We start from the raw sequence: 11,594 nt of genomic DNA, 5'->3' as shown, positions 1-11,594 counted from the left end.
ACAACCACCGAATTAACAGCAAGTTATAACATCGATTAATATTGAGATGTATAGTATATACTATATTTTTATAATTGAAGAAACCGCAAGTTCATGTCGAAATACAAATTCAGTATTTTCACGTGGACAGAACTTCCAGTTTCCAACTTTATTATTATCCGCTTTGTTTATTCTTCCACGTTTTTATTGGAAATTACCTATACGCCGGAAACGAAGTGTTCGACGGCTCCGTTCCACGATCTATCGTCTGTATTAATATTGACATGTCTACGCGTCGTCAAATGGTTCAGAAACTTCGAAAACAGCAGAGTAAACGCGGTTAGATGTGTTTTCTATTTCACTTTCTTTTTCAGTTCGAATGCCTTTCATGTTCTTCGTTGAAGAGGTCCTTAAACGAAAATTCGGCGACGATTACGCTATACACGTAGACCAAGTTATATGTAGCTCGACTTCAGATTAATTGACTCGATGTATACTTGTGCCATTCTATAGGAGTGAATAAAAGTCTACTCTGAGTATCACTCGACTACAATTTAGAGTATACTCGAAACGTTTAATTGTTTTCAAAGAAATGTGGAAACTAGGTAAAAAAGAAATGCCGTTTCTCGGTCTATGAACCATTTAAGCACATATTATTCCAAGATGGGCGATGATAACCATTTCTAGGTGAGGTCCTCGTCGTCTTCACTTGGACCGCCGGTCGGACAACAGAGTCCCTCGGATCCATCGCTTCTTATGCAGAACAACAAAGTTTCAGCCGGCGTAACTTCATGCGGTACAATCCCATGAAACTCTTTTAAATCGGCAGCAGGGAACCAAGCCTTCTCATTATCGTCGATTATGAGTATTCCAAACATTCTAAATCAAGAAAAATTAATATGAGTTGGATGTAAGAATTTTTCCATTCAAGACGGTGCACAAGATGGCCATTATCTACAATCCTTCTTCCCGAATAAATTCTAAGCCTTCTTTCAAATCGTTTAAAATCGTAGATATCATATCATTCAGGAATCCAAAGAACAGAGGCAAGGATGAGAACACCAATGAGCACTATGGACCACGTCGGCCACTCGTGTCTCTCCGTGATACCTTTGCTAGCGATCCAAGCTGGATATCCACTCCCGTCAACAATAATTTCCACGATGGAGGCAACTAGAATACTTAACATAGCCATGGGGCTAAGATATTTCCAACAGATTAGCCAATAAAGGCCTGGACGGTTCCCAGTCATCAGTTCAATATCATCGGCGAATCTAGGAGTAAATGAAATTATTGAATAAATTATTGAATGAAAACCTCAGGACAAAGTTCACTTATTTCAAGGAGCACATGTACTGGTGGAAAGAATTCTTTTTCAACTTTGTCCTGAGATGTTTCTTCATTCAATAGTAAATAAGACAGATGTTTAGGTGATCCCGTGTAGTTGAGCCACCCTGTATTGTATGTACAACATTAGAATTATATTTGCACACCTCTTCAAACCATACACGTACGACACTGCGATACACTCGAAAAAGGCAATGATCAGCAGAGGAAAATTTCCGCTGAAATTGTCGAATAATACGAAGACGTAGCTACCGGCACCATGGGCGAAAGCCATTGATATAGCGCAGCAAACCAAGCAAATGCCACCTAAATTATAAATAACAATTATATATATTTGTTTTGTATAATTTATAATAATCACTTCTGTAATATTATATTACTGACCCGTGAGGATTTCTTTCCGCAAATTTGGAAACAATTTCATGTCCACGATACTTGTGACGACACCCTCCAGGGTACCAAATTGAGAGTCAATGCCCAAAGTGAACAGCATAAGAAAGAATAACACGGACCAGAATTGTGCTCCGGGGAACTGGTTAATGGCTTCCGTGAAAATAATAAATGCCAAACCTGTGCCGGACGCTGACTGTAATATTTCGAGTGAAATGTTTGTTAAAAATTTGAGTAGTGGAAGTGCAGCACATTTGGAATACTGTTGGTACTTTGTAATACCAAAGTATCTAAAAAAAACTACTAATGTTATCCAAGTCCGGATTAAGATTTTGGGTGGCCCAGGGCTATCAAATTTGCGGGGGTCCCGTTCGTTGAAAAGCGTAATTCGTCAAAATACATAAATCTTCAAAAATTGACATTTAAAACTTAGACCATCTCTATTTATTTTCACGTAATATCCACTACTTTGTGCGTACTACTTTGTGAAATACAGTTTTTTAAAAGCCGATGAATCATTTGTAATAACTCATGAAGTAAATAACTTACATTATCCAATTCTTTTTCGAGATCACACTCGGGTAGCTCGGGCATAATTAAATTATCCAACGTTCCGTTTCCCGTCGTGATGTTTAAAAGTGTGCCAGCGATTGGAATTTCATCTGGTATTTTGTTCAAATGTCCGAAAACGCTGAGGAGAGTGGCGTTCCTTTCTGACAAGCACTGCTCGTATACCATGGTGGCTTTAAATCCTACGTACACAATAAACATATTTAAAGGGCGTTCAAATGTTTCGGTTCGATTCTTGTTATAAATTTCAGTATTGGAGAAACAATTACCAATGATCGAAAACACGACGATCCCTGCGAACAACGAAGTGAAACAGTTCGTCATGCTAACCATAATGGCGTCCCGGTAGCAGTTATTGTTCACAGGATTGTAAGAGGAAAACGCAATTAGACCGCCGAATGCGAGACCAAGCGAGAAGAATATCTGCGTGCCTGCTTCCAACCAAACCACTGGATCCGCTATTTTCCACCACTGAAAAAAAATTTGTTTCATCAATTTTACCTTCATCAGGATAGAATGGAGAAGAGCCTCAGAGGCTTTTGCAATCAGTACAGAATAGCTTAAATTAATATTCTATAAATATTTTACTTCTTTTAATTTAATTTATTTATTTAGCAGTAGGAATATAGCTTATTGTTATTTATATTTCTGAAATCGAAGAAAATAATTCGAAACAATGACTTAATAGGATATGGAAATAGTGATTATAGTGTACCAATCAGCAATCCTCTTTGTTTTTTCTTAAATTCCATTTCTGAATTCTAATCCACTTTTATGCAATATAACAACATAAATGGAATATCAATTTTTTGTACATCTAATAAAAGATGATACGCATTACCTTCGGAGTAAAAAGATGGCGTAGACCATCCGACATTCCCGTCAATGTGACGCCGCGGAAGAAGAAAATGATCAGAACGATGTATGGAAATGTGGCGGTCACATACACGACCTATAAAGGACAATTCAATTGATAAAGTTGTTTTACGATTTCGAAGGTTAAGGGGGTATTTTAGCCTAGACTTTTCAAAAGTTCTTTTTGTTGCCTATTCTGAAAGTATAAATTCCCGAAAGTGTGCCAGTAAAAGGATTTGCCCGAATCCGTAAAATTAACGAAGTTACAGATGCTTCGAGGAATGTCTAAAAAATGTCGTGCGATCAGCATTGAATACTTTAAAAGAATACCTTCCCTGAAGACGCGATTCCCTTGATCATGCACATGTAAACGAGAATCCAAGCGATCACCAGCGCCAGAGCAATCTTCCAATTGAATACCTCCGGGCTATTGATATCCTTCGATATCAGTAATGTTGTTCGATACCAAAAGTATTGTGTTGGACTGCTGACCTGATGAACGAGCATCGATTGCAGTGTGTTCGTCTTGGTTAATCGAAAGACATTAGTCTAATTGTTCTTACCACGCACTCTGGTTCGGGAGCATAGGAGCCATTTTGAAAGTATATATTCGGACATTCTGCCCACGGTAACTGCGATTGAAAACTCTGTCAAGGAAAAAATTTACTCGTTATAATTAGTAACAATTAATGTTCCAAGAATAATTACAACAATGATGTTAAAAAAAAAATAGGTCATCGGTGTTTTTTGACACATAACTATATTTTTTTTTATTGCATCGTGTAGCTGATCGAAAAATACATTCAGATATATAATAATAACATGACCGTGAAATGAGATTGATCTTTGAAAATTAAAGTTTTACGTAACATTTTTAAAGTTATTTGGATTTAATTGATAAACATTTACATTATTTACTTACTTGAACGAAGTAGAAGAGGCACCAGGCGATAATAGTGTTGTAATACAGAGCTACGTTAAAGGAAACCACGGCACTGCTTATTCCTATACCGCCCACATACGGAGAGACCTTTGATAAAAACATTGAATAACTTGTCAATACATTTGAATAGATGTTTTGATTGTTCGCTGCTATATTTTGTTTTATCAAATGATCACCTGATTCCACACACCGATAGCACCCTTCCGTAATCTTTGGCCAATTGCCAGTTCCAGGTAAAATATGGGAATGCCCTCGATAGCCAGCATTACGAGGTACGGAATTAAAAATGCACCTGCGTTTTTAAAATTATTAAACAACCAATAAATAATTCATAATTTACACTTAGTACATTCATTAATAAAAAGTTGAATAACAAGTTTTATCTACAGGAAGTAAATATATAATTATTTTATAACGTACCTCCACCATTCTTTTGAGCGAGATATGGAAATCTCCACACATTTCCCAGTCCCACCGCGTAACCAACGGTGGCTAATAGAAACGTTAGTTTGCTATCCCAGTTTTCCCGCTCGTCCTCCCCTGCTTCCGGTCGAAAAATTGTTTTCCCCTCGTTACTGCCGAGCTTACTGCCCCCGCCCCCGTTTCCTGCTTTACCCTGCGATAAAAGGAAATATCCACGACCATAATCGAAACAGCACGACTCAATTTCGATAATTGATATTACATCCTCTTTAAAATACAGATAACTGTACAGAGTGTTCCAATGGAAAAAAATATGACAACCTACGACTTGATGGAAGCTTTCCTACAAACGTACAGTGCCAGATAAAAATATTCGTACGCCCTTTAAAAAAATTAATGTGACCTACATGCATACTCTAAGCATCCACCAACAATAAAGTAACTTATACCAAGCTATTGCCCCCTCGAAACCATTAAACCTTTATGTGAAACATTTTTCGACATTATCAACAGTTCGAAGATCTCGAAAGGGGTCGATTTAAATGACGCACCCTATATAGAATAATTTTCAGGCCACAATTAGCACAATAAAAAAGCGAAAAAATTTCAGGAAATTAATGCACAAAAGAAGAACTTGTTTGTACCTTAACTCTCCGTGACCCCCGTTATTTTGACAGCTTCCGTCACCCCCACTCCCCCAATAATTTTTAAAGTTGAATGTTAAAAGTTTTTTTTCTAATAACAATCCCTTTGTTTTGGGAGATATTTATGGGTACAATTTCGCTTGTGTTGTAAAAGACCCAGGGGGGTCATGGAACGTTAAATTGATTTAAACGAATTTTCGAATAGAAAGATGAATCTAATTAATCTGTTAAATTTATATGACATACCTTCGTATTAGGACTGGAGTCTTCAAAGGCTGCGTTTGTGGCACCATAATTGACAGTGGTGACATTTTTCCTGTTTTCCACCATTAATCTTCCCCTCATCTCCTTCATTTCGAGTTTGTCGATGCTTTTTTGGGGCTTCAAGTCGCGCGAGCTTTGCCGGCGTACGAGGTGGGCCGTGTTCGCCATTGTGTCAGTCTGTATTGCTACTACGGACTTCTTTCTTCGCGGGGATCAAACAGAAATGCTACACGCGCCTATAGACTCCATCCTGCCGAGAATAATATTTTTATTATTCCAAAGAGAATGTATTCATTCGTGCAAAACGTACATAAACTCCTATGAAGACACGATACACTTTTTAACAACTACAAAAGAGAACAGACAATCGCGTTTCTAGATCGAAAAGAAATTGTCATTTCTATAATTTAACAGTTTCGAGAAATGATTGAACTGATTTCTATTGCACACTTGTAACGATTAAATTTCAAATTTACGTAACCGTTTAATACCCCGTACCACCGTTCAGATCAATTTGCCGCGTGTCGAATTTTTCAGTCTTAATTATACATTCCATTAGAAAAAACAATTTGTGAATTAATTTTAGATCCACTGTTAATGTACATTACAACCAAATGGTTGGTGAACATAGTTTCTCTACTCGATTACAACTTAATTCAAGTGGTAATAAGATAATAGACAAAATTTAACATTAAAAGATAACTCAACGCAACATTGCATAAAATTAGTTTAACAACAAGTTTGAGCTTCAATACGTCAAGCTATTGTAAGTTAATTTTAAAACTAATTTCTGGCCCAGAACTAAATTAATTTATGACTAATCATGTGAAAATAACTCTGATTCTATTCGCATCAAACATTTTCAGATTACGTTGCATGACTTCGGTACGTTACACTCGCAACCCCTATTCTCTTTCACGTGTGCACCGACCGAAATTCTCTGAATTTGCAGGGGAAAAAAAAACGATTCAAAAACAGTATAGACAACACGAGTTCTATTATCACTTTAATTGAATTTTTAGATTATACATTTCCGAAATATAATTATCATTGTCAATATATTTTTTACACCGCAAGATATTTAGGCGAATATAATTTCGATGAATTTATAGATATTTCTTATATGATTATTTAAGGATGAATGTTAGGAGGAAAATCTTTGGAAACAAGAAGATTCGACGTAAACAATGGGTAATGAAACAATTCTGTCGATGACCGATGGCCCCCACGAACCCTCTTTTTCGCCAAGGGAAAGCACTTGACAGAAATATCTACAATTCTACTCGAAGAACTTGGCACCCTCGCTTTTTTTTTCATCGATAGGTACAGCCACCAGAGGAGGGTAGAGAGATGTTTGCCTTTCATCTTTACCACGTCGTCCCTGACCTCGTACGTGGCCACACGTCGAGAGCAAATAAAAAATCCTACAATATTCCGCGAACGTAATCACATCGTAACTCGAATCCCCCCAAAATTGTTTACTTCCCTTTAACACTATCCATAACACAAACTGTCACCGTGATATTCTTTACGCCCACGCTATCTACAAGTCATACAATTAAGAAAAAATTGATCGTGACTGGTAAAAAAAAAACAGGCACACGGTTAACAGAAAAGTGCACTTTTACGAAGTCATTCGAAATCCAACGAAATTTAGCAAAAGTTCGTCATTTAATCCACAAGATACACGTATAGGGCGGCTATTTAACACGAGTGACACGTACTATATAACCACTGTGACCATTGACGTCACGAGCGCACCAATCAAAGTGTCATTTTTTCTATCGTCGCGAAACTTTCTCGAGGAAGAAAAAAAAAACTCGAAATCCCTCGGAATATTTTGCAAACATTCGGAATACTGTTCTCGAATCGTGAACTCGTACAGGTGAGCTTTAACGTGGTTGCATTTGGTGGTCCAGGGGATGATGATGATTCAAATAAAGGAGACAGGAAGCTCGCGACGACGGTATCGAATAATGGTCCCAGATTGATTCGCGTGACACGGCAGCGGAATAACGTGAAAAGGGATGTCGTTCTTTTTGTCACGATTTATCGTTTCAAGCTCGTCACTGACCTGTTGGGGCGAGACAAAGAAAAGCGCGAGGGCCTCCTTATGGTACGAGGAGCAGTTTGCTACTGTGGCACCCTCTACTAGGATGGTAACTTTCGAAATCACGATATTCGACGGAATCAATAGCGGGCGCCGGCGCCCGAATGCCATCGTGTCCTACAGACCGGAATATACTACGTGAACCCCCGTTTTTTATCGAGAGATTGGTCGATGATCGGTGGGCCGAGAGTAAGAACGCACGACAAATCTTTAATATCGTTTGGCGACAATATTGCACCGCTAATAAAAGTGTGAGGAGAATGTCTGATCTGTAGCCTTGAATATGAGAATTGTAACACGAAAAATGAAGGCAGAGTTGGGCAGAATTTTATTCGAATAATACACAGTGAAAAGCAGCATATCTAAGGGTGTCGTTCTGAGATTTAAACAATTAATGAGATTAAATAATTGTTCGACAAATGTCGATTCATTCATAAAGAAGTATTATTTTATTATAAAAATTGAAATTCCACGTTTAAACGATTAAAAATGACGAAATCCTTTTTTTTTTATCTTTTATTCGTTATTCGAAATTTTTTAACTAGATAATTAGTTCGTCCAACTCTGAATGAAGGTCTGTTATAAATTCGAGGGGGTGTTCCGTATTGACGGCCTCCAAAATTCCACTGGACTGTATTTCCTTTAAGTTACCTTTAATAATCTCATCCTGGGTGAATGCAATATGTAATGGAACACATGTTTCTAGTATTTATTGAACTATTTATAAAAATATAAAAATATTATGGAAATAATGTTATTATATTTTGTTTTGAGTTTTTTTTCTGGGGATGAATGTGACATCTCGGGGAAAGGTATCATCTGAAAGAAAAAATTTAAGAAGATTCTTAATTAGTACGAGTGCCGCTGTTGCAGGAAGCACAGTAAATAATTTATCTTAAAAAATAACAGAATGGCGAGAGTCCAATAAGGAAGTGCACTTTTTTCGGTGACTTCGTTATGTAAAAAGTATGACTTACAGTAGAAATTATCTCTACGAGTATATTGTGAAAGATTAAGGAGAAGCGTTTGACCTTTCCGAAAAGTGAATCGATAGAGAGCAAGGTATATTCTTACAGTCTATATATAGAAGAACGTGTCTAAATATGGTGTGACGTAAAAATATTTAGGACAATGCACTCGCCTATTTCCCTATATTAGCGTCGAGCGTGTTACACGAAGAGAATCGTTCCTCGATAAGTGGTTGTTTCCATCAATTAACGGCTATTCACGTTTTGGATAATTGAGGTGAAGGAGGCAAAGTGTCGGTGACAATAATGCAATCACCGTTAATGTCGTTCCGTATTAACGCTCATTTCAATTAAGTAACGTGCTTTTACGTCGACGAACATAGGAGGAATATTTAAGCTCCTGAACTAGATTAAAATCTATTCTTCGATTATTTCGTTTGTCATTAAGTAACCGTACTTTCTGATCAAACGCAAATGACATTTGATTAGTTCCCCTACTGGTGCTATGATGTTATTTGTCGCGAACAAACTTTCCATCGTTCATTCTATAAATGAAACAGAACAGATCTCGAGTTTTAATTAAACGCCTCTGTACAATAATGCTTGATTAGAAATCCTTAATTATTGGCTCGCATTACTGATGCTCCGGTGCTCGTTTATTGTTGTCAGTTGCTGACAAGAGCGCGGCTTATTCCCCGTGTCAGTAGATACGCTCGTCTTTAGTCGGACAAGTAGAACAACACACCATTTCAGAGTTTCCGCTTCGGGACTGCACACGCGGGGTGTTTCTAACGTTCCAGGAATTGTGTTATGAATTTTTTATTTTATTAAGTATCGTCCATATTACATTGTAATCTTTCAGTAATAACAAATTCAGTAATTACAAATTATATGGAAAGAGGAATGAGAAGAGTGAATGGTAAAAATGTTTTTATTTTATAATTTTTTGTACGAAATACAGCGTTTGGAAAATGTTGTAAATACAATTTAATTTATGAAATTCATCAACGAACAGTCTCTTTTATTAGGAACTGTGTAAAACCAAGTATATCTGAAATATATAATGTAAATTAGCGATAAAAATGCTAATTGACTAGAATTCTAATTAAGGATAAGTACTTACGATCGATCCGCAGTCTTTTGAATCTGTCCTCAATAAACGACTTCGTTAAATTTTCTATCGTTTCCACGCGTTTATAATCATATTGTTTTATGTTTTCGTTGATATTACGATACCTGAATGTTATTTGAGTTAAGTCAAATTATTAGAAGACTGACTAACACTATTATAGCGGCCGCGCATTGTATTTGGTACAATTCGCGATTCCGCTGTAAAAGACGCTCGACGTATCGTTACAATAGAGTGGTGTTAATAAAATAAAGGGTTTGATAATTCAACACCTGATCCTATCTATTCCTTTATCAGTATCTACAACGAATTACTATTGAAGGATACAAATCGTGATAATAGTCCAAACCGTTAATGGCCCATTCTAAAAGCGAATTCAGTTTCGGCCTATAAGGAGTTCCATTGATTAACTCCTGCATCGTCTCATCGCTCAATGAAACCTTACTTCGAACATATTCCAATTTTTTTAAACGATTCCTTAAATCCTATAATAATAATTTATTCGATAACATTATCCCGTAATTGTTACAAAATAATATAAACATACCTTAATATTACGGTTTCTTTGTATATTTAAATGATTAATGAAGAGTAACTAAATACATCAAATATTTTTAACAAACATAATGTTATTTACTTGATTGGCATTATTGAAACGCTTCAAAACGTCCAAAAGCAATGTAAGTTCATTGTCGATCCCCATAAGAATTTTGTAAATCAGTCTTTCGTAGACCCCGTCTATTTTACAGAGTTCTGCATTATTGACCTCCTTACTGTAACACAACGACACCTGTCCGTAGTTCAACGAACATTCCTTCGTACCGACCATATATGTCCTATAGTCTCAACTCTAGAAACTCCATCGTGAAGCATCTAGAGCGACAATAAATTCGATGAAAAAAGGGGAAAGCTGACTTTACCTTGTGACGAGTCGAAGTTGTTCTGACTGATTTCTTAATGCGTGCAATGGTCGTTTGGCTTCTTCAGATAATTCCCTCCATTTGCAATCTACTTTCTCGAGCTGTGAGAAATAATTAATCAGACATTTGTGCAGTTCTTTTGACATGACTTGTAGGTTATACGTAATTTCTTGATACCACGTGTTTTCGTTTGTAGAAACTAGAGTGCGCTGGTTCACACAAGCGTCGCTGAAAGGGACCCATTTGTACTTATATCTGATTATACGACTTTGGTAAGAATTTATTGAATTAACTTGTTCACGAACACCAAATAAAAACGTCTTATTCTCTTGTATTTTACAAATAAAAGATGGTAGAGTTATAAACATTTCATATGCAATTTGTTAAATATTGTTTAATACGTTGTGCATGAAAGAACGTTACATTACACACGCTTGCATTTCCTAATACGCTCTAATAAGAACGGCTTTAGGAATTTAAATTAAAAAATAATTAGTACGTAAAATTTGTTTCGCTCTATTTAATTAACGTTTCTTTAAGCACTGTAAGAAATTATATTCAATCTACGTATTTCAATAAACACTATTACTACACCCCGTGGAATGTAACCGTAAATATTTTGCGTATGTTTGAAACCTGTCGCTATATATGTATATACATTTACGATAAGAATATTATTCGTCGTTTCTTTAAAGTTTAACAATAATCAGTGAAAGCTGCCGCTTTATCGTCCTACCTTGATCCATAATAATTAAACGAGTAGAAGTTAGGTACATTTGATTGTTCAAAGTATCATTACAATACACTTTACATAAAATCATAATTCCAGAAAATTGTAGAGCAGCAAATTTAAGGAGTATTAAACAGATCACCGATTATACCTACGTGACAACAAAGTGCAAAGGAGGGGCATGGGAATGGAATGGTACGGCCCTGGTGACGTGTATCACGCACGGTATCCACAGGGGCAGTCCGGTGAGGATAGTCGAGCAAACTTTCGACAAGACTAGACGTGGTGCGCACGCATCGGACAGTATCCCCGTGCGTTCGGT

The 11,594-nt window shown here is 36.7% G+C and overlaps 2 protein-coding genes across 2 annotated transcripts; both read right to left on the bottom strand.

Annotated features, from left to right (window-relative positions):
* Positions 1-662: 662 nt before the first annotated feature.
* LOC107190230 (sodium-dependent neutral amino acid transporter B(0)AT3) lies at positions 663-5,583 on the bottom strand. Its single transcript, XM_015579002.1, has 13 exons — positions 5,398-5,583; positions 4,505-4,700; positions 4,261-4,376; positions 4,064-4,171; positions 3,705-3,788; positions 3,472-3,633; positions 3,128-3,238; positions 2,556-2,757; positions 2,266-2,468; positions 1,711-1,912; positions 1,473-1,632; positions 1,002-1,253; positions 663-861 (listed from the first exon to the last, which is right to left on the bottom strand). Exons 1-13 carry the CDS (start codon positions 5,581-5,583, stop codon positions 663-665), a joined length of 2,181 nt encoding a protein of 726 aa, XP_015434488.1.
* A 3,914-nt stretch (positions 5,584-9,497) lies between these two features.
* On the bottom strand, positions 9,498-10,688 carry LOC107190259. Its single transcript, XM_015579035.1, has 5 exons — positions 10,543-10,688; positions 10,260-10,395; positions 9,950-10,107; positions 9,617-9,729; positions 9,498-9,544 (listed from the first exon to the last, which is right to left on the bottom strand). The coding sequence occupies exons 1-5, from the start codon at positions 10,686-10,688 to the stop codon at positions 9,498-9,500; spliced, it is 600 nt and encodes a 199-aa protein (XP_015434521.1).
* Positions 10,689-11,594: the final 906 nt, after the last annotated feature.

This window comes from Dufourea novaeangliae, unplaced genomic scaffold, assembly GCF_001272555.1.
Source record: "Dufourea novaeangliae isolate 0120121106 unplaced genomic scaffold, ASM127255v1 scaffold168, whole genome shotgun sequence".
Lineage (NCBI taxonomy): Eukaryota > Metazoa > Arthropoda > Insecta > Hymenoptera > Halictidae > Dufourea > Dufourea novaeangliae.
This window is presented reverse-complemented; position numbering and strand designations above follow the sequence as displayed.